General features: G+C 49.2%; 2 protein-coding genes across 2 annotated transcripts in view; one reads left to right on the top strand and one right to left on the bottom strand.

Moving 5' to 3' along the window:
* LOC311368685 (uncharacterized protein) overlaps positions 1-23,732 on the bottom strand; it is a gene marked incomplete at its 3' end in the record, with an annotated part of 89,737 nt that overhangs the window by 62,963 nt on the left and 3,042 nt on the right. The gene's annotated exons all lie outside the window — the stretch shown is intronic.
* polr2a (RNA polymerase II subunit A) lies at positions 5,737-21,259 on the top strand. The gene is made up of 29 exons (XM_084487367.1): positions 5,737-6,041; positions 6,668-6,800; positions 6,897-7,033; positions 7,148-7,318; positions 7,481-7,762; positions 7,896-8,057; positions 8,147-8,367; positions 8,493-8,625; positions 8,725-8,849; positions 9,169-9,379; positions 9,685-9,894; positions 10,229-10,397; positions 10,570-10,664; positions 10,803-11,006; positions 11,138-11,360; positions 11,549-11,732; positions 12,229-12,400; positions 12,514-12,619; positions 13,279-13,484; positions 13,746-14,009; positions 14,674-14,881; positions 15,005-15,105; positions 15,245-15,349; positions 15,577-15,759; positions 15,929-16,132; positions 16,579-16,765; positions 16,875-16,988; positions 17,108-17,257; positions 17,561-21,259. Exons 1-29 carry the CDS (start codon positions 5,955-5,957, stop codon positions 18,688-18,690), a joined length of 5,877 nt encoding a protein of 1,958 aa, XP_084343493.1. The 5' UTR covers positions 5,737-5,954; the 3' UTR covers positions 18,691-21,259.

Genomic DNA, 23,732 nt, shown 5'->3' with positions numbered 1-23,732 from the left:
GGGAGCGGGGTTATTGTAGTAGATAGAAGAGATGTGGAGTTTGAAGAGGAGGAGGTGCAAGTTTGGGAGGGGGGGGGAGGGGAGGGAGAGGGGGTGGTGGTGCTGGCCCTTTGGCAGGGACTGACATCATCTAAAACAAACAAGCAAAAGAACAGGACATTCTCGCTGTGTGGATGGAAATGGGCTGGCGTGTTCAAATGGTTCCTGGAGAAGTATGCCTCCCTCTCTCTCCCTCTCTCTCTCTCTGTCTCTCTCTGCTGTCTCTCTCTCTCATCATGTCGCCCACTTTGGGACAAAATGTAAAATGGATAAAAGCGTCTGCTAAATGTCCTAAATGTAAATGTAAAATGTAAACAATAAGATGTGTATTCTAGAACATATATATTGGTCGATCATTGGATTTCATTATCAAAAGTTTCTCATTCATGGCCAAAAGTGCATGCAATTAGTTAATAATATAGAGTTAATAACATCACATATATTATTGTAGGCCGATGAATAAATATAAAAAAGATGTACCCGTATATAAGAAAGTTGTGGTTGGAAAGTTGCATCCCAAAAAAATATATTAACGAGCAAATGAAAAACTGGTGAAATCTTCGGGTGAATTTGGGATTTATTCGGCACGTTTGTGAGCAGATGAAAGGCTTGCATGTGTTTCCTATCAGTACCAATCCAACTGCTGTGTGTGTACGCCTATAAAGACTGCCATCTCTGTGCAGCCAGGCCTAATAACTTAGCTGTGTCTATACTGGTATCTCCCAGGTTTCGATCCTCGGTCACATGGGAAATATAAATAAAGGCATGTTTGCTCCTCCTATCCTGTTATGCATGTGCCTGTCTCTCTCTCTCTCTCCCTCTCCCTCTTGCTCGCGTTTGATCGTTGTGTTACAACACCGCCTCCTCCTTCGCTGCACCACCCCCCCCCCCCCCCCCCTCCCCCCCCTCCCCCGCCCCGCCCCCCTCCAGACCCCATTGGCTGGGGAAAAACATGTTCACTGCCAGGGAAACACTGACATCTCCTGACTGTGGCTCCCCCTGGATATTAGAACTCCAAAAGTCCTGCTTCCAGGAATCCAACTCCTCCGTATGATAGAGAGTTGAGGGGGGGGGGAACACATAAAACACTCTACAAAATTGGAAGGAAACCATGTGAAAAAAAAAGCTAAGGCTAATAAAGCTAAATAATATAAATATACCTAAGTGGTCATGTAAGTAATTTTGGTCCCACTGCGAACCAAACCCCTAGAACAGTGGTCACTACTGACCCTTAGCTGGTAAGTGTAGCCCTACTCAACAGTGGTCACTACTGACCCTTAGCTGTTAAGTGTAGCCCTACTCAAGGCAAGGGACTCAATTAGAGTGACAAAATACGAGTGACTGAAGACCAGCGGGGACTTTGGTTAGGTGTAGAAGGCCACCACGTTTCATATTGTTTAAACCATGTTTGGGGTGCGCTAACATGTCATTTCCTGTTGACATGGGATGCCATCACCAGAAATCTCTAATGGCCTTCATTATTTCTATGAGATGGTTTAGATTCATAAAACAAATGATATTGCAAAAATATTCTTAAGATCCACTTCATAGTTTGGATTATAGCTCTACAAGTAATTTGTGAACAGAAGTTGCATTTTTCTATCAACTTAATGCAACCTTCCCAGTGTAGAGAACATGATGAAACTCTTGCTTTCTGTTGTTTTCAACTAGCGAATAACTTTTTTTGTAGCTACTCATCGCTATTATTCTCAGCCTAGTGTTTAAGTCATTTTGGATAGAAGCATCTGATAAATTACATAATGTTGATTGTAAATGTAAATGTGGGTTGAGAAAAGGTCAATATATATTCAGAATTATTTTGTCTATCCAAGCCATAGATAGACTGTAATAATTGTAATAAATTGTATTGCAATTATTGGTCTATCTATGGCTAGGATAGACTTGTTCGATGAGGAGCTACAAACAAAGTTATTGGTAGCAATTATTGCGGTTTTGTTTCATAAAAGAACTTTAAAGTAAAAGCTGACATACCTATATTGGACAGTGAATCAAATGTTATTAGGACCATGTTGTATGCAAATATTTTTTGTAATAACCAACCATACTTACTTGACATTTACATTTAGTAAAAGGAAACATATACTGTGAGAAAGCATAAAACATTCACAGACACCAGCATACATTAAGTCATATTTCATGAGGTAATTTTTTGTACTGGATGTTAGTTGTATATGTTTATGTTGGTTGACTCGGACGTCAGGTTATAGTATTTGTCTTGGAAAAAACACTGGATATAAAAATGTATTTTTGAAACAAAAAAATGTGCATGCATAAATAGGCATGGAGGGTGACATAAACCAATGTGAATTAATTCACTAGTTCTTAAAGAAGCATGAGTATTCAACTTCGTCAAAGAGGTGAACCCAGGTGTAGCTCATTAAATTAATCATGGGTTTGTAGTCGTGCCAGTGGCCATTAACGTCATGTGATACACCTGAGTTCGCCCTGCTGCGCTTCTGTAATGAAGGCATGCTACACACTCTACGGGAGAATGAGGCCCTGTCCCAATACCCAAAAAATAGACTGCGCGTTCCCGCGAAGGGGTAGTAGGGTTGTCCCAATACTTAGGGGGGCAAGGGGGGAGCAAGCCAGCTCGGGAGCTGACTTGCGGTTAAGGACACTTGCCTTTAAGTGCCCTTACCTGCAATTCAGCTCCCGAGCTAGCGTTCAAGGGTTGATTTTAAGGGCGAAAACAGCACTCCCGCTTCTTGTTAAGGGGAGAGAAATGGGACTGGGCCTTAATCTCCAAATAGTTTTCCACAATTGCAACCAGATCTATGAAGCAAATTATTTTTTTGGCACCAACCGATTTGTGGCAATAGAGGGCGCAGGTGTCCACTTTCGACAAGAGTTGGCCATTCAAACCGGTTGTGCACCAGCAACTTCTTCGCAGCTAATTCATCATGAACCAGAGGGGGGAGCCAAAAACACAATAAAGACTCCTTTGTATAGCCTTGGCATTAGCCTCCTTGGTACGCTGAATAAGTGAGGTAAAAGCAACTTTTTTAAATCGTATACAGTATAGGTTATATTGTTGTATAGTGCAACGTTGATTCACACTTAAAATGTTAATGGGAATTCGTTACAATACAATGAAGTGTCGATGAAGCACGTAATGCTGCTGCAGTTCTTGAAAATGTCTTCCAGTCGATTTCTTTATCTCAGTGAGTTAAAGACATAAGCGTGTTTATGCCATTAAAAAGGCAACACTTCCATCTTTCAAGGCTGGTACCGATCATGGCAGTGCCATAACCCGACCCCAGCCATACATACAACACACATGACAATGGAAGTTGGTTTAAAAGGTTTATTTAGAGAACAGCGTGGCATACAAGTGCATTTCAGATTTTTGAAGGAGAACGATTGCTGGTGCAATACACATTTTATCTAAACAACATAGGAGGACAAATGATAGGCGTCAACACGGTGGCAATTGGACCACTGCAGAAAGTGTATTCTGTAAAACTCAGTCAATCAATGTACAGTCGGGTACAGTCTTGAAATTGGTAAATAGGACAACCTGATAAAGACGATAACGCATTTCCCGTCCGATGTTACAAAAGAACGGAGGTATTTGGTGGGGCCCGGACAATGTCTAGACAAAAACAACTACCAGTAAGCGAGCGTACCACGTCCACACGGTGAGATTACCCCATTGGTATACGATGTACACACAAGGCCACCTTCTCCACTAATAAGCCCTGAACTGAAAGAAACACGTCTTGGGTCAATAAAACTACAACAAATCACAAGCCACCGCACCGGAGGAGCGCTGGCCCTCGTCCCCACATTGTCTCCACACACTCCCGACTGGAGGAAAAGGGGGCATCTCCTTGAGGCACGGCCTCCCAAACCCACCCCGAGTCGGGACACGACGGGGCTGCGGGTTAAACACGCGATCGGTGACAATAAAACGAAACGGGCCGAATTTGTACGAAACTGAGCTCCCAGTTCGGTTCAGCTCAGCTCGGCGGTCAGGGTTGGCAACGAGAAGACACCGGGCCTCCATCTTTCTTTTTTCACAACATCGTCAACCCCGCCGCCGCCGCCATGTTGAAGGGACGGAGCCCAGCGCCCCGTCCGGCGGGGCCGTCCGGCGACAAAGGCGGTCGAAGCGAGCGGATACGCCCGCGAATATCAACCACACTGCCGGGGTGTCCAAAACTCGTATAACGTTACCACAACCAACCCCCCTACCCACCATCCCCACCACCGTGGTTCACCTTGAAATAATAAAAAATATATAAACCGAGCCCAAGATGTTCGAGAAAAGGGGGGGGGGGGGAATTGAACACGAGTGCGGTCTAATAAACGTCGTATTTTAAAACCACCGCAAAAAAAGACGTTAAATCGGTTAAGCTGGGCGGCCCACAGCCCCGGGCACCGAGACGCTCGCTCGGCGGGGCTCGAGGGACCGGACCGGGAAAAGGCGATTAAACGACGGACGTTATTTAGCTAGCAGCTAGCCAGCCAGCTAGCAGCTAGCTTCACCGTCGGCAGTGGCAACAAACACCAGTGGCCGCGTATTATTAACGCCGTGACCCGCTACTGTTAACTGAGTGGACACTGGACGGCATTAAACGACAGACTAAGTCGACTGGTGTCGTTCCGGAGACTCTTTAAAAGGCAGATTAACGCCCTTGTTCCGACTTCTTAGCGCCAAAGGCAGGGTCCCCGTTAAAAAGGCATTGGAAAACGAGGCCTACTTTTTAAAATCGGGTTTAAATGCGGAATTAAACACCTGAACATGAAATTACAATACCCACCATAAAGATCACATACCATTGTACCATATCGTTTAACAAAAAGGTACGTATAGTTTCAGAAATTAGGTTATTATAACACCACAGGCTTTCTCCGAGGTTTCCCTGTAGCGCTACTGGAATCGTAGTCCACCGACGGGCACGGAGTCACAGGCGAGTCCGAGGCTTACAACTTTGTCCCGTAAATTGCAAAACGACGAGAATGAAAGCGGGACTTTCGATGGTCATCCGTTACAGCAACCGAAATAACACCGCTAGTCCAAGTTTGGGTCGAAAATGTTAAAGAATATGTGTTTTGTTCTTGTGGTTCGTTGCTATTTTTTGTAGGCCTTAACCACGAGCTTCTTTTCTTGGAGTCGAAGCTGGTCCAGAGCGAGACCAACGGTAGAACACAGATTTTTTTTTATTTTGCTCAGAGGGAAGAAATTCATATCGGTAAATTTCGGCAAACATCGGAAACGAGGCGGGGTTTGTCCAAATTATTGACGTTTCCTCACAACTCGATTGCGATTGGTCGACGGTGTAAATTTCTCGCATATTATTAAAGAAAAGCACCAATCGCTGGGAACAAAATAAAATATTCAAATTCTACAATCCAGAAGAGCATATTGGAACCGCCTCAGTGAATTTATATCCAATAAGATTGCTTTGAGCTTTGGTTGGTGACGTCTACGCAGATACCATTCGTAGGCTGAACAAACGTGCTCTACGATTGGCTATACGTGTAATATAATGTATTATTCATGATGTCGTGTGCAACAGCCAATGAGGTCTTTACGATATGGATCCAAGCTCCTCCCCTGAATGAGCGAGTCCCTGCGCTTTGGGGTCTGTAAACCCGCAGCAGATTTCCAGTCTATAAAACCGATCGTTGGGCACACTAGCCCTCAGAAGCGCGGAGAGCGCGCCACAGAGTAGAACATAAAAAGGGAAGGGGATAGCCGGTAGATAGAATAGTTGGGAATAAAACGTTTATAATAGGTTCCTAGGGCAGACAGAAGTTGGGATATCGCCTTCGGAGACGTTCCGGTCACCGCTGGCGGCCTGGACTTACTCCTGGTTACAATTTAAAGCTGTTCCTTCTCACAAAGCGGCGTGCCGAGGGAGGACGCGTCTCTTTGAATAGACAGGATGCACGGACCGCCCTCCGGCGACAGCGCATGCCCATTGCGCCTCATCAAGAGAGTGCAATTCGGCATCATCAGCCCAGATGAACTTGTAGGTTTTCTTTTGGGGACTGGGTATTCATTTATTCTCTGATCGCTCTGAACACATTGATGTTACGATTTCTTCACTAGCCTTGCGGTTTTGATTTCGTATTAAAGACATGGTTCTGTGTACAAGGAAACGTTTGCTGTTAGCCTAGCATAGCTAGCCGTGTCGAGCTAGTGAGGCTTGCGCTAACTAGCAAGGGCATATTGCAGGAAGTTGGTCAAACTTTCAGCATACCGTTACTAAATCAGGCCATCTCATGAATTAAACCCCCTATAATATTGACCGTTTTACACGTATACTTGCACATAAATGTCACCAGGCGAATAATGTACGCTACAAAGCTAAATCTTCTGTTTGTGTCACCCTCAACTGATTTAAATACAATGAAATTCTAATAAAAGCTAATTCCAAGAAAGTCCTTGCTATACATGTTTTATTTCGCTATACGTTATTTTGGTGTATGAAAGTAATTCTATTTGGCTATGACCATTCTTCAGAATGTTAGTTAGTTTTTTACTTTTTTGTTGCTCGTGTTAAATTGATCTTGGAATTCAACTGAAGGCGTTGACCGTATTACGAACTTGTTTGTAATCAATTCAATGTCTTTCACATCATGGCTATCTCTTCAGAAACGGATGTCAGTCACTGAAGGGGGAATTAAGTACCCCGAGACCACTGAAGGAGGGCGTCCAAAGCTTGGTGGCCTCATGGACCCAAGACAAGGGGTCATAGAAAGATCTGGAAGGTGTCAGACATGTGCAGGTAAAGTGTGGCCAGTGTAAGTCATTCCATAAATTGTTACACAAAAGATGGGGAAATATCAGCATTGACCTGTTCCTACTTCCACTTGTCTCCCAGGCAACATGACAGAATGCCCGGGCCACTTTGGGCACATAGAACTGGCGAAGCCAGTCTTCCACGTCGGCTTCGTAACGAAGATCATGAAGGTTCTCCGATGCGTCTGCTTCTTCTGCTCCAAACTATTAGTCGATTCGGTTCGTATGCTCACACTTGTTTCCACTGCACATTTTCCAATATGAAAAGTCTCTTTCGATTCGTTATCAAAATATTTTTTTTAAACATCCATTTGTTTTTATTCATTACCACAGAACAATCCCAAGATCAAAGACATCCTGGTCAAATCGAAAGGACAGCCCAGAAAGCGCCTGACTCACGTCTACGAGCTTTGTAAGGGCAAAAATATCTGTGAAGGCGGCGAGGAGATGGACAACAAGTTTGGCGTGGAACAGCAGGAGTCAGAGGACATCACCAAGGAGAAGGTAACGTCGTCACTGTTATCAATCTCTCGCGCCTGCCACTGATGCAATCAACACAGTCGTACCTTGCCGTCCACACCACCGCTCTGTTCCTTGTGCAACACTCCCTCTGGGTCCTCACACCTCTGGGTCCTCACTCTTCGCGTCCCTCTCGTCCTCCTCCAGGGTCACGGTGGCTGCGGCCGCTACCAGCCGCGCATCCGCCGCTCCGGCCTGGAGCTGTACGCCGAGTGGAAGCACGTCAACGAGGACTCCCAGGAGAAGAAGATCCTGCTGAACCCAGAGCGCGTGCACGAGATCTTCAAGCGCATCTCGGACGAGGAGGATGTCATCCTCGGCATGGACCCCAAGTTTGCCCGGCCCGAGTGGATGATCGTGACCGTGCTGCCCGTGCCCCCGCTGGCCGTCCGACCGGCCGTGGTCATGCAGGGCTCCGCTCGCAACCAGGTACACACCGGCTGAAACTGCGTAGTTTACAATCTATGTGGGGAGCTTTCCTTCTTCTCTTGAGTGGAAGAAGCTGTTTGACTACCCTTGGTTTCCCGACTGAGACTAACGCGCCACACGTTGTGTCTCCCAGGACGATCTGACGCACAAGCTGGCCGACATCGTCAAGATCAACAACCAGCTGAGGAGGAACGAGCAGAGCGGCGCGGCGGCCCACGTGATCGCAGAGGACGTCAAGCTGCTGCAGTTCCACGTGGCCACCATGATAGACAACGAGCTGCCGGGACTGCCCAGGGTACGGATGTGTTCTGTTTGCACATGAAACTCAAATTATCATTTTTTTTTAAATACATCTCTAATTAATACAAATTTTCTCCTTTTCAGGCAATGCAAAAGTCTGGGCGCCCGCTCAAGTCCCTCAAGCAGCGGCTAAAGGGGAAGGAGGGGCGAGTCCGCGGTAACCTGATGGGAAAGCGTGTGGACTTCTCCGCCCGAACCGTCATCACCCCGGACCCCAACCTGCAGATCGACCAAGTGGGAGTTCCGCGGTCCATCGCCGCCAACATGACCTTCCCGGAAATCGTCACACCCTTTAATATTGACAGGTATGACTCGCCTTGTCTTTTCACACGCGTGACTATTTATAGACCTCTGTTACTGTGTACTGGGTGATCCCTACAAGGGTTTCATTGGTATGCTAAAATATTGCGCTTTCCTCTAACGTCGCCAGGTTACAGGAGCTGGTACGGAGAGGAAACAGTCAGTACCCGGGCGCCAAGTACATCATCCGAGACAACGGGGACAGGATTGACTTACGGTTCCACCCTAAGCCCAGTGATCTTCATCTACAGATTGGCTACAAGGTAAGATCACAGGGCAAATTCCGGTCTGTAGTGAAAACGCATCACATCTAAAATATTCTTGATTAACGTAATATTCCCCCGCCCCCCCCCCCCTCATAGGTGGAGAGGCACATGTGCGATGGAGACATCATCATTTTCAACAGACAGCCCACGCTACATAAAATGTCCATGATGGGGCACAGGGTGCGAATCCTACCCTGGTCCACCTTCCGAATGAACCTCAGGTAAAACATTATAAACTGATGTAATTGTAAGATGTATTGTAAACTCTCTTCAATATATCAGGCTGTAAAATGTCAGTTAACAGTTGGTAATTCCTAAGTAATACTAGTAACCTTATATTTGTTTTGGCAGCACTCCCTCTGGAAAGTACCTAGTCCTACTTATGCAGCAATTGTTCCTGTTTTTATAGTTTTATGTGAACGGCGGCATTTAATCAGCACCTTCGGTGCAACATGGTTTTCCAGTACGATCAGAGATCACACTCCAAATGGGTTGAAGTATACACGGTCTATAACCAGCCCCTCCCCCCTCTCCCTCTAGTGTGACCACTCCATACAACGCTGACTTTGACGGGGATGAGATGAACCTGCATCTCCCCCAGTCCCTGGAGACCAGGGCTGAGATCCAGGAGCTGGCCATGGTGCCACGCATGATCGTCACCCCCCAGTCCAACAGGCCCGTCATGGGCATTGTGCAGGACACCCTCACAGCTGTACGCAAGTTCACCAAAAGGGACGTCTTCCTAGAGCGGGTGAGGACTACTAGATCCTTTGTGTCGTATTAGTTTAGGTAAAGTTTTGTTTGCGTCGTGACGTGAAAGTATTTTATTGCTAACCTCATACACCTGAGGTGTCCTGTCTCTGGAAATGTTTTCTGTTAGGGCCAGAGAAGGGAACAAATGTTAAATAATACAACATAATAAAAGAGACAATGACAATAACTACCCAACATTATGGATGACTCCAATTCCACACACACACACACACACACACACGTTGAACTCCTTCCTGGCCCGCTCACCTCGCTCACCCTGTCCGCTGCTCTCCCCCGTGGCAGGGAGAGGTGATGAACCTGCTCATGTTCCTCTCCACGTGGGACGGCAAGGTCCCCCAGCCCGCCATCATCAAGCCCCGCCCCCTGTGGACGGGCAAGCAGATCTTCAGCCTCATCATCCCCGGACACATCAACGTGATCCGGACCCACAGCACCCACCCGGACGAGGAGGACAGCGGGCCCTACAAACACATCTCTCCCGGGGACACTAAGGTCCGTTGCGCCCCTGTCTCCGACGCCACACGCTAGGCTACCACTGAAGTGAAATCCCTTCTTTCTTTATCGTTCACATCAAACTTTATTTCTAAAGCATATTTCCAGCAGTTTTGTAGCAGGGATCTGTTTCAAAATTTAATCTAGGCTATTTTATGACACTCAAACTGACATGACTACTATCTGCCTTTCCAAAATGTATACAAAAAAAAAAAATCTCCTAACTTCATGTATGAAAACATCACACAACTTCCATGATCATCATGAGGCGCGTTGTTCGAAAGCGTCCCACTCACCTTTGCCCCGTGTCCCGCCCCCCCCCCCCCCCCCCCAGGTGATCGTGGAGAACGGAGAGCTGATCATGGGCATCCTGTGCAAGAAGTCTCTGGGAACGTCGGCGGGCTCCCTGGTCCACATCTCCTACCTGGAGATGGGCCACGACATCACACGCCTGTTCTACTCCAACATCCAGACGGTGGTCAACAACTGGTTGCTGATTGAAGGTGAGGAGCCCAGTCCAGGCAGAAGTGTTAAAAGTTAAACTATTGTGGGATATGGAAGGACAAAGCCTGGAGTATTATGTAGTATATTGCTCAACATAGTGGGAATGATTGACTGGCATTGTTCATACTTTTATGGTCAGTCGTACTCACCCTCATTGTTTGTAATCTCCAGGTCACTCCATTGGTATCGGTGACTCCATTGCCGACGCAAAGACCTACCTTGACATCCAGAATACAATCAAGAAAGCCAAACAAGATGTGATAGAAGTAAGGGCACACTCACAAGACGTAGCCAGTACAACCAGCCATGCAAGCACCAAGAGACCATTGTTTTTGGAGCACAAATGACGGTAAAATAGGAAAGTTCCTGATCTAGTTGCGGCGGTTTCCCCCCTTTTCTCACAGGTCATCGAGAAGGCCCACAACAACGAGCTGGAGCCCACACCCGGCAACACGCTGAGGCAGACCTTCGAGAACCAGGTCAACCGAATCCTCAACGACGCCCGTGACAAGACTGGGTCTTCTGCGCAGAAGTCTCTGTCAGAGTACAACAACTTCAAGTCCATGGTGGTGGCCGGGTCCAAGGGATCCAAGATTAACATCTCCCAGGTAGGCAGGCCCGCCCGCCGCGCTCAACGGCACCCGATCCCGTTGTGATGAAAAAAGAGGGGGGGGGTGGGTGTATAATCCTTCATCGTCCTCCAGAACCCTGACCACATGGCGATCTCTCCCCCTTGCAGGTTATCGCCGTGGTGGGGCAGCAGAACGTGGAGGGCAAGCGCATCCCGTTTGGCTTCAAGCACCGCACACTGCCCCACTTCATCAAGGATGATTACGGCCCTGAGAGCAGGGGCTTTGTGGAGAACTCCTACCTGGCCGGCCTGACGCCCACAGAGTTCTTCTTCCACGCCATGGGAGGCAGAGAGGGGCTTATCGACACAGCCGTGAAGACAGCCGAGACGGGTGAGCCGGGGCTGTGAATCTGAACTGAGCGGAGAGGCGGGGGGGGGGACGTGAAGTGGAATGGGACAGCAGTCAACTTGTAGAAGTTTTCCAGAAGATAGTCCCTAGAGGTAGTGAGGGGGGGGGTGGGAAAGAGGAGCAGGTTTTCAGTCTGTTACATTTTCTTCTTTTTCCCCGAACGCCTCCAGGTTACATCCAGCGTCGTCTGATCAAGTCCATGGAGTCGGTGATGGTGAAGTACGACGCCACGGTGCGTAACTCCATCAACCAGGTGGTGCAGCTACGTTACGGCGAGGACGGGCTGGCCGGGGAGGCGGTGGAGTTCCAGAACATGGCCACGCTCAAGCCCTCCAACAAGGCCTTCGAGAAGAAGTGAGTGGGGAAGGTCTCTCAACGTGGTGTCTTTAGAGGGCTGTTGCTGTGGAGATAAGCTCATGTGCATTATCTCACAGGTGTAATGGTAAGGGGGAAAACCGGTGTCTCATGGCATTAATTAGCACTGGTTTTACCTACAGACCCACACCTACCTTCAAGAGCTACCACCAATCCCTACTATAGTAGTTTAAACTTGTATGTATATCGTGATGTATTATTTCTTTTGACAAATGTACTTATTGTAAGTCGCGTTGGCTAAATGCCCTAAAATGTCTAAACGTAAACATACTTCCTAAAAGTCTGTGGTGCTGAATCTGTACGATAGTTTAAACACACTGCTCCACGGTTCATGGTGTTATCGTCACTGCGCTGTTCTTAAGTCCTTCAGCAAATCAGCAAATCCTTCAGTACAGATTCCTCGGACGTCTCGGTGCTGCGCGTTCAACATCGGTGGCTTAACCCCGCTCTCTGTTATCCGCCCGCGTTAATCCAGGTTCAAGTTTGACTGCACCAACGAGCGCGCGCTGCGGCGCACCCTGCAGGAGGACGTGGTGAAGGACGTGCTGACCAACTCCGTCGTGCAGGGCAGCCTGGAGCGCGAGTACGAGAAGATGAAGGAGGACCGCGAGATCCTCCGCGCCATCTTCCCCACCGGAGACAGCAAGGTGCGGCGTGACGCGCGGCAACCCCAATCAGAAACCGTCGTAATCGGGACGCGTTTGATAAGCCGACGCGTGGGAAGTAGCGTGATTTGTATCGCTCTCTTCCTCACTTGTAGGTGGTGCTGCCATGCAACCTGGCCAGAATGATCTGGAACGCCCAGAAGATCTTCCGAATCAACCCCCGGATCCCCACGGACCTCAATCCACTCCGCGTGGTCGAGGGTATGTCGTTATTGAGATACATTTCAATGCATTTGGACTGTATATGGACCTAGCCACTGCATACATAACACTTTGTGCGACATTTAGGTTACCAGTTAGATTAGAGAGTGCACCCTGGCCTATTTAGTTAATCCAGAGATAACATGCATTTCTTTTCCCCCTCCAATTCAACCAAATGATTGGTTTAAGAACGGGTTGAATTTCAGTCGACCAAGCTTCCCTGGTCGACTACAGCCCCCAATATTCCCCAGGGCCTATTCCCTAGGGCTCATCCAAATGGATCAATGTCTGGATATGGGATTAAATAGCTTCACCTAGACATCTCCAGCCCCGCTGAGTTATATAAAGCCTCCTGACCCATCCGCACAGGTTATAAAAAGAGTAGAACACAGTCAGCTTAGTTGCAAAAGGCTCCCTGGTTGCAGGGCAGTACAGTGGGCTTAGAGGTCTAATTCCCAGCATTAATTAACTGGAGAACGTTGACTTAACATTTCCAAGAGAGAGATGCTCGTCATGAGTTGAAATCTATATCCGAACAACAACAACGTACAAGTCCAATGCCTCGGAACAACTTTGCCTGAATCACAACACAGCGATAGATTATTTGTCTCGTTTATCTTTTGTCTTGATCGATTATCTGATTTACCCGCCGCCCACAGGCGTCCACGAGCTCAGCAAGAAGCTGGTGATCGTGAACGGGGAGGACCCCCTCAGCAAACAGGCCCAGGAGAACGCCACGCTGCTCTTCAACATCCACCTGCGCTCCACGCTCTGCTCCAAGCGCATGACGGAGGAGTTCCGCCTGTCCACCGAGGCCTACGACTGGCTGCTGGGAGAGATTGAGACCCGCTTCAACCAGTCCATCGTGAGTTTTTTGCTCGCGGGGGGGGGGGGGGGGGGGGGGGGGGGGTCATCCCGACCTGACCACCGATCGGGATCCCGTTAATGTGTGTGTGTGTGTGTGTGTGTGACCCCAGGGGGGTCGCCGTCAGCCTCTGTCACGACAAACTGTCGCTGAAATGAAACGTGGTCACTTCTCTACGGTCGCGACTACGATGTCTTCTATATTTTGAGATATCGTCGACTGAACGCAAGCATCGTTTCTCCCCCCCCCCCCCCCCCCCAGACACACCCCGGTGAGATGGTGGGGGCCCTGGCCGCCCAGTCCCTGGGAGAGCCCGCCACGCAGATGACCCTGAACACCTTCCACTACGCCGGCGTGTCCGCCAAGAACGTGACGCTGGGCGTGCCCCGTCTCAAGGAGCTGATCAACATCTCCAAGAGGCCCAAGACGCCGTCGCTCACCGTGTTCCTGCTGGGGCAGGCGGCGCGCGACGCCGAGCGGGCCAAGGACATCCTGTGTCGACTGGAGCACACAACCCTGCGCAAGGTAAAGGACCCCACCCCACCACCCCGGGGATTAAGTTCAACATTTGAGTTCAGGGCGCGTGACGTTGTGACATTTCAACTAGCTTGTATCCTGTCTGTAGTAGGGCCTCTCGATTATGGGAAAAAATCATAATCACGATTATTCAAACGATTATTTTTGAGTTTGAAAACATTGATGCATTTATTCATAATTTCGCTCCAAAAAAAACACTTTGTAAATGAGAACTTTGAAATTTCCCCTTAAAAATATACACAAAATGGTCAAATAGAAAATAAAGTTCAGATATGAATCCAGCTGTTCTGCAATTTCTATTTAAACAAAAAAAAATATATATATATATTACTATTTTTTTTAATCGTTTCAACTCGATTGTATCAGTTTGGTGATCGTTTCACTCTGAAATCGCGATCAAAATTCGATTAATCGCCCAGCCCTAATCTGTAGTCAATGCGGATGGATAATGATTTCAATGTTCAATTAAATCAAATGCTAGGAGGTCTGTATCTGTTTACGACCATAAGTGGCCCAGCTAGTAAGAGTGGGTAGAACATTGTTTTAATTGATTTTAATCCTGATTTTAAGCCCTTCTTCCTAGGAGTGGCTCTATCTCACACTCATTACGCGACTTTAACGATACCCCTTTCTCCTCCCCCCAACCCCTCAGGTGACGGCCAACACGGCCATCTACTACGACCCCAACCCCCAGAGCACGGTGGTGACCGAGGACCAGGAGTGGGTCAACGTCTACTACGAGATGCCCGACTTTGACGTGACGCGCATCTCCCCGTGGCTGCTGCGCATCGAGCTCGACCGCAAGCACATGACGGACCGCAAGCTCACCATGGAGCAGATCGCCGAGAAGATCAACGCAGGTGAGGCCCCCGGTGCACGGGTCCCACTGTGGGGGGGGGTTGACGCTACAGCCATGGCCATGTTGATGTGTTTAACCCTACACGGCGTGTATATACGTTGACCTGCCGTGTTTTTTCGGCCAGGTTTCGGAGACGACCTGAACTGTATCTTCAATGACGACAACGCGGAGAAGCTGGTTCTGCGGATCAGGATCATGAACAGCGACGAGAACAAGTTCCACGAGGTACGAAGGGTGGATGGGCTTCTGTAGTGCTGTAGTTAACCACCGGTGTGCAGTGAACCACTCTAGTTATACACGGGTTCTGGTTATTGCACCTTTTTTTCACCCCGTTGTTGACTTGAATCCTCATTCGTTTGTTTAGGACGAAGAGGTGGTGGACAAAATGGACGACGACGTCTTCTTGAGGTGCATCGAGTCCAACATGCTGACGGACATGACCCTGCAGGGCATCGAGCAGATCAGCAAGGTAATGCAGGAGCACCGTTCACACCTCAGATGATTCACATTCAAAACACTCGCAGACACGTATAAAGAAACGATCATTATTTTTATCTTGTGTATATCTTCTAACGTATGGAGTAGGTTGGATGTTTTGGGAATGACGCCGAAGCCGTCGAAATGTCCCTCGTCCTAAAAAAGGAGTGTGTGCAAGACCGTCGGTCAGCGGTTCAACCCCTGTCGTTCTCCCTCCAGGTGTACATGCACCTGCCCCAGACGGACAACAAGAAGAAGATCATCATCACCGAGGAGGGCGAGTTCAAGGCCCTGCAGGAGTGGATCCTGGAAACGGACGGCGTGGGCCTCATGCGGGTCCTCAGCGAGAAGGACGTGGACCCCGTCCGGACCACCTCCAACGACATCGTGGAGATCTTCACGGTACGCGTAAAAAAGCCGCCTCAAGCCGGTCGCAGTCCTGCTGTGTGCTCTTTGGTATCGGTTTCATTTGGTCTGAAATGCTAATGGAGTTTGGTTGGTTTCAGTTTCATTTTGACGTCTGCGTACGTTCCGACCTCATTCCTCATGTCCTCTCCTCCTCGTCTCTCAGGTACTCGGGATCGAGGCCGTCCGGAAGGCCCTGGAGCGTGAGCTGTACCACGTGATCTCCTTTGACGGCTCCTACGTCAACTACCGCCACCTGGCCCTGCTCTGCGACACCATGACCAGCAGGGGCCACCTGATGGCCATCACGCGTCACGGCATCAACCGGCAGGACACGGGCCCCCTCATGAAGTGCTCCTTTGAGGAGACGGTGAGTTGGCGTGTCACGAATGAGTCGTGTGTCTTTTCCGACAGTTGTCGAGCGTTGAAACAGGAACTGCCTTTCATGGCACGATGTGCTCTACTCTGTGATCTTCTTGACGAGGGATCGACCCATAAGGATTTTTTTTTTGCCTTCACCGATTACGCTGATACCGATTTTCTTGAGCCGATATTCGGAGGCGATACTGCGTTTGCTCCCTCAATTAACATCATAAAAATGACACGATGATAACAAATGTTCATGGAGCCTTTATTGAACTGTTGAAACTATTGAATCGTGCAGGGAAAAAAAAAAAACTAAAAAGAAATCGGCGAAAAAAAATCAGCCGATGCTGATACACGTGAAAAACGCAAACATCGACCGATAACATCGGCCGGCTGATATAAATCGGTCGGTCACTATTCTTCCTAACGGCGCCCTGTCGTGTGTCCCAGGTGGACGTCCTGATGGAGGCGGCGTCCCACGGCGAGAACGACCCCATGAAGGGCGTGTCTGAGAACATCATGCTGGGCCAGCTCGCCCCGTGCGGCACGGGCTGCTTCGACCTCCTGCTGGACGCCGAGAAGTGCAAATACGGCATGGAGATCCCCACCAACATCCCTGGGATCAGCGTGGCCGGACGTGAGTCAGCCGCCACTCCGGGACTCTGGTTCCCTTCACACAGATTCATCGTTTTTCCTTTTTGTGTGTGGAAAAATGTTTGACCCTTTTTTTTTTTTTTTTTCTGCAGCTACCGGAATGTTCTTCGGATCGGCACCCAGCCCCATGAGTGGCATGTCCCCCGCCATGACCCCGTGGAACACAGGCGCCACCCCGGCCTACGGCGCGTGGTCCCCCAGTGTCGGTACGTGTGCGCGCCGTGCGCCATTGTGCTCCCGCGTTGTTCCTCGTGTTTCCTGGCATTCCCAGTGACTCACCGGTCGGCCTTCCCGTTCTCCCCCCCCCCCCCCCCCCCACATCCAGGCAGCGGCATGACTCCCGGGGCCGCGGGCTTCTCGCCCAGCGCCGCGTCCGACGCCAGTGGCTTCTCGCCGGGCTACTCGCCGGCCTGGTCCCCCACCCCTGGGTCTCCGGGCTCCCCGGGTCCAGCCAGCCCCTACATCCCCTCCCCTGGTAGGTTCTGCTGCTCAAGGTGGCGTCCAGTCGGCTGGCCTCCATGTTGGCTTGCGACCAGGCAAACTAGCTTCCACCCAGTTGTTGTTGTTGTGTTGTAGTTTAGCTGAAATGGATGTGGAAGTATAATTATAAAATGACATATTTGCGTGTCATGCATTATATGCAAATGCTCCACTCAGCGACTACAAGTAGTGGGTTCCATGACGATAGGCATGTCAATTTGGTTCCTAAACATCAACACTCGCTATGTGAATGTTTGGAGTGACCTGTAAGCCCGCTTTCTGTGTTTTGACGTTCCAGGTGGGGCCATGTCTCCCAACTACTCGCCCACCTCCCCGGCCTACGAGCCGCGCTCCCCGGGGGGTTACACCCCGCAGAGCCCCGGCTACTCCCCGACGTCTCCCTCCTACTCCCCCACGTCCCCCTCCTACTCCCCCACCAGCCCCAACTACAGCCCCACATCCCCGTCCTACTCCCCCACCTCGCCCAGCTACTCCCCCACCTCCCCCTCCTACTCCCCCACCTCCCCTTCCTACTCCCCGACCTCCCCCTCCTACTCACCCACCTCCCCCTCTTACTCTCCTACCTCCCCGTCCTACTCCCCCACCTCTCCCAGCTACAGCCCCACCTCGCCCAGCTACTCCCCCACCTCGCCCAGCTACTCCCCCACCTCCCCCTCCTACTCCCCCACATCTCCGTCTTACTCCCCCACCTCCCCCTCGTATTCTCCCACCTCGCCATCCTACTCGCCCACCTCCCCCTCCTACTCCCCCACCTCGCCCAGCTACAGCCCCACCTCTCCAAACTACACTCCCACCTCCCCCTCCTACTCGCCCACCTCCCCCTCCTACTCCCCCACCTCGCCGTCCTACTCCCCGACGTCGCCCAACTACACCCCTACCAGCCCCAACTACTCCCCCACCTCCCCCTCCTACTCCCCCACCTCCCCCTCCTACTCTCCCTCCAGCCCCCGCTTCACACCCCAGTCTCCCACCTACACCCCCAGCTCCCCGTCCTACAGCCCCAGCTCGCCCTCCTACTCCCCCACCTCCCCCAAGTACACCCCCACCTCGCCCTCCTACAGCCCCAGCTCCCCCGAGTACACCCCCACCTCGCCCAAGTACTCCCCCACCTCGCCCAAGTACTCCCCCACCTCGCCCACCTACTCCCCGACCACGCCCAAGTACAGCCCCACCTCGCCCACCTACTCGCCCACCTCGCCCACCTACACCCCCACCTCGCCCAAGTACTCCCCCACCTCGCCCACCTACTCCCCCACCTCGCCTAAGTATTCGCCCACCTCCCCCACCTACTCGCCCACCAGTCCCAAGGGCTCCACCTACAGCCCCACCTCCCCGGGCTACAGCCCTACGTCGCCCACCTACAGTCCGGCCATCAGCCCCGACGACAGCGACGAGGAGAACAACTGAGGCACCTCACGGGAGGAGGAGGTGCGCCGGCTGAGAGAGGAGACCCACCACTCCTCCCCCCAGCGGCCCTCTTGCCCCACCTCGAGGTGGACAACTGAAGGAAAGAATAACGCCTTTTTAAAACCAACACAAACAACCTGGGGCGGGGAGACAGAGGGGCTTAAAGTCACAACCAATCAAGAGCAAGGAAGATGATGGTTTGGGGCGGGGCACAGCATTTTAATTTCTGGTTCCTTGCAAGGGAGTTGACTCCCACCCCCCCCCCCAAAAAAAAAGATACATATATATATATTTAGTACTCTTTGAATTCAGTAGACTTGGAACTGTTTCGTCTAGAGGAAGTGGCTGCCTTCTCAAAATGTACACTAGTTTGTTTTTAATTGGCAGTTGAAGCAGAATCTTTTTTTTTTTGTTTGCTTCAACTGTCAAAAGAGTTGAAATGTAAGGAAAAACTAAAACAGTGGGGGGAGATGTGGTGAACAGGGGGGTTCTCTTTACCTTCAGCCAGTCTCTCTCTCTCCCTCTCACACGCGTCTCCCAGTTCAGTATTGGATTGTGAAAGTTGGAAGTATTGCCAAACGCCTTTACGGGGGGAAAACAAAAACTACGCTTCCAGAGGCTGAAACACCTTAAAGCGTAGGCCTACGAAGCAGCAGCAGAGGAGGAGGAGGAGGAGTGGGCGGTGGAGCCAGTCTTTTGTGCATATTTTACTGAAGTGTATCTACATGTAGACCTTATCTTTCCTTTGTAAATATACAGTGGCTGCCACTTTTGCAGAAGCCCTTTATGTGTGTGTGTGTGTGTGTGTGTGTGTGTGTGGGCGGGGGTGTGAGCCGAGTGGGTTTTTAATATATAAAAAGGCAAGTGGCTCAAATACAAAGAAATTGTTAGGCTTATTTTTTGACAATTTAGCGTTTTGGTAATAAAAAAACAAACAATAGAGCTAAGGAGGGGGATGTGTGACGTCCGCTGATTAAGTCCTGGCTGAAGGGGGCGAGAGACACTGGCATGCAGGCGAGCGAGACACACCTAAAGACCCAACCTATTCCATTGCCATCACTCGTGGCCTCTCGTACCCAATCTCATACCCACGTCCACCTTACCCCCCCCCCCCCCCCAAAGACTAACGTGAATGATGTCATGAAGCATCCACCAGCATCCCCATGTCCCTCAGACTTCAAAGACTTGTACAAAAAGAACGCTTTTTTTTTTCCTTTCTCCATCCTTTAAACGCATTTTTCCCTCTACACTGGGAACGCTAAAAAGATTTATGACATATTCTTAACGCTCAGAATAAATATATTTTGTCTTTAAATTTAGTTTTGGAAAGTGAGCTATGGGCGGACGAGGGATGTTTAGTTTGGAGTTACTGCTTTTGCCATTGATTGCATGAGTGGCCCATAGAATGTTTTAATCTAAAGCCTTGAGTGGATCCCTGTCCCATTTCTGATAGCTGATGTGTACACAAGTCCTCCCTGTATTTTTGGGGCTTGCTCAATTTATTTAATAAAAAAACAAAGTTAATTATTCTGTGTGAATAAGAATAGAGAAAAAAAAAATCTTTGGTTTCTTTTGATGGCTTTGTAAAAACTGTTTGCAGGATGCTGAGGCTCTGACACTGTGGATGAGGGATAGTGTCCTTTTACTTTTTATAATTCACCATCCCCCCTCCACACACAAACAACTAGTTTAACCAGCTTGGCTCCCTTGATGGCAAAATGGCTGGTGGTTTTCATTTACGGTTTGGCCGCGTTTGACATATAATGTTGCATCCTTTTGAGTTGAATGGACACCGGCGGCGACGGCTCCAGCGGTGTCCACATGATGGACAGTGTCGCTTAATAATCCCACACCCACTACGTGGGTATGACATTTATTTGTATATTAAAATAAGTTAATTCATGGCCAAGTGTTAACAGATTTCCCAGGGGCCTAGTTTCGTTTAAGGAAGGCAATTGTTTAATCGATGTGCTTGAGTAACATCAAGATGTGCGCGACCCTTTCATGTTCTTCTAGGTTTACTTGAGGTCTCGTCCCTTTATATCCCTTTTATCCCCAAGTAATCCTGATTGTTTGAGATCAGTGTCTGTTCTGTTTTCTACCAGTGTTTGTATACCTGTGATTTGGGGTGAAATCTCTGCGATCGGGCTGGGAACATAGGATATGATTACCCTGGGAGTCCTCTCTGGGACGCGGCGTTTTTCCAGAGTCTTACCAAATATATCAATTGTCTTGAATTAAAGGGACAATGCATCTTTTGGGCCTTTCACATCACACAACACCACAGATTGCACTAATGGGATAGACTTTCGGTGGGACTTCTGATCTACTTCAGAGTCCTGAGACGGGGTTCGGCTCGAACTCCCAGCCAGTCCCACCGTCCTTAACTGTGCCGTCCAGAGCGCTCTGGGTGTCTGGACTCCCAGGTGTATGATCGCGGTTGGATGTCGTGTGTGTGTGTGTTGTGAAAGGTGAGTGCGTGTGTGTGTGTGTCAAAGGGCCAGACAGGGTTAGGAGTTGGGTGGGGAGGGTAAGGAATGTTTAAATTAAATAAGTTGCCACTGTATAGAAATCAACACTTCATTCTCTGTACCTTTGTTTATGTTTTTGACTTGATGAAAAAAAAGTTAATAAAGGTTTTACTACAGCCCTGTCTTTGCCATGCTTTAACAGTGATGAGTCGTTTAAGTCTTGATGTTTGCGCTACACTTCTGCACACTGTCCCTTTTAAATATTTAACCATCTGTATTGTACATGCCTAAATCAATCAATCACTCTTGATTCTATCATGTATAAACCAATGCCACCAACTACCAGTTAACATTATTGCTGAATGAAACATTAAACGTGGAGGCCACCGTTAACAGCCCCGTGTTATTGCCAAACTTCCATAAACCATCCATAGAAATTCATTGCATGATTTAGTCGCCAGTCTTCCAAAGGGGTCCATATAAAATACTCTGAATTACTCACTTCCATTTTAATACATGTAGCGTGAGGAAGCGTGTGTGAGAATGAGAACGGAGGCTTTTTCAGACAAGATCATTGCCGTCGAGCAAGGTAGGTCCCGCTGATGTTGGGTTGGTGATGATGTTGGGGCAACACTACCCTATCCTGTACAAGTGGTGTTGTACGCATTGTACCAGAGAGGTGGGTCTCTGTGTGGGCTGGAGCGTGCGTGCTTGCTCACCACGCGGAGGGTAGTTCTGCCGAGTTCCTCTGCAAAGTTGAGGCTGACTCCGGCATGCTTCCTTCCACTCTCACATCTGTTCATGGTCACCCTGGTGGTACGCCAGACTGACGTCACGTCACGTCCTACAGGACAAACGAGAAAGAGAGAGAGAACACACGTCTGTCATTTGAACTCGTGCTGTGAGTGTCAGGATAGTGTGTAGTGTGTAATCGAAGATCTCTGTTGTAATAAAGATGATGAGTTATATCTAAAGGGAAATGTAAGGGCATCTCATTTTACTGAATAATGTTTTGCTCTTGTGTGACAACAGGTCATTGATTTAATTATTGTCTATGCATGCTTGCCACTAGAGGTCACCCAAGCCTAATTCTTGCCTACTTCACCCCTGTTATAGATGAACGGAGATCAGGTAAGCAGCTGCCTAGCCCAGTGATTAGGCTGTGAAATAATAATCACGTCACGTGTTAAAACGAAATTACTATATTTACTGTGCCCCTAACCCAAAAAACACTGTAACCACCGCTAGTATCGCAACCAACCGTAACTTTATTAGCGAGAGAACCGTATGAGCTATTGGTCTATTTCACAAGTGAACTTTGCAGGCAATTTGTAATAAGCGTAACTATAACATACTGTGGCGACCGTGGGCGTGGCCGCCGCCGCCGTCGTTTCAATGTCGCACCCTGACCCAGAGTGCTGTTCGTGTGGGTCAGGTGTGTGTGGTTTTATGTGTTCTGAGTGCGTGCTAATAAAGACAACTCCCGTAGCCGTGCGGTGTATGGGGCGCGGGAGTTGTGTGACTTTTACCCTGGGCTCCCGTCTCGTCCTTCCCGTGCTGCTCGCCACAATACAATTGTATACAAATTATATAAACCCTGATTATATAATTAGTCAACTGAACGGAATTTCTATACATTCTCCTTCGACCTAGGGTCCCCTCCCGCCCGCTCTTATTGAAAAGGTTTTAAGATAGCTCACACCTGCATTGCAACTGTAGCCAGTACTAGCCACCAAGTCTGGTACTGAGGCCAATCGACTGACTTCTTTGTATATTCCCTTAACTGTCTTGCAGCCATGTCCACTTCACCCATAGTGTATTGCAGTCTCTGTCTGGCCAATCCTAAACTCTCCACGATTGCCACTCCTCCTCCCCTTTGTTTCCTTTGTATTTACCCACGATGTGAAAGTTTCTGTACACCCATCGTCTCATTGAAGTATGCTTGGTAACTTTGCTGACTGTATCTTCCCATGATCAAGCTCTAAAATTAAATCAAATAATTTTGCTGTCCGGAGTATCCATCCATCCATCCAGACATCAATATTAACAATAAAAACAAAGCAAATCAAAAGTTGGAAAGCGGCTTTAATCATGATGAATAAAAAATGAAAAGCAGTAATTTCAACGAATACAGGATTGAGGTGTCAATCAAAACGTCCAGTTGCCCCGTGTCAAAGCACTCCATCTCCCTTGTGCTTGAGCATGTGCACACGCAAATGGCTAGGGTCGCTGTAGCTGGTGTTGCACTGCAGACACTAAGGGCTTCTCCCTGGTGTGAGTCCTCATGTGGATCTTCAGGGAGAAGCTCTGACTGAAGCACTTTGTGCATTGGTCACAGCTGTAGGGCTTCTCCCCGGTGTGAGTCCTCATGTGGAGCTTCAGGGTGGCGTTTTGTCCAAAGTGCTTTGTGCATTGGTCACAGCTGTAGGGCTTCTCCCCGGTGTGAGTCCTCATGTGGCCCTTCAGGGCAGAGTACTGTCTGAAGCGCTTTGTGCATTGGTCACAGCTGTAGGGCTTCTCCCCGGTGTGAGTCCTCATGTGGAGCTTCAGCTGCTCGCCAAGTCTGAAGCA

Source organism: Micromesistius poutassou (genome assembly GCF_964030765.1).
Source record: "Micromesistius poutassou genome assembly, chromosome: 23".
NCBI classification, from domain to species: domain Eukaryota; kingdom Metazoa; phylum Chordata; class Actinopteri; order Gadiformes; family Gadidae; genus Micromesistius; species Micromesistius poutassou.
The sequence above is the reverse complement of the archived record's forward strand: the minus strand, read 5'-3'. Positions and strand labels throughout refer to the sequence as shown.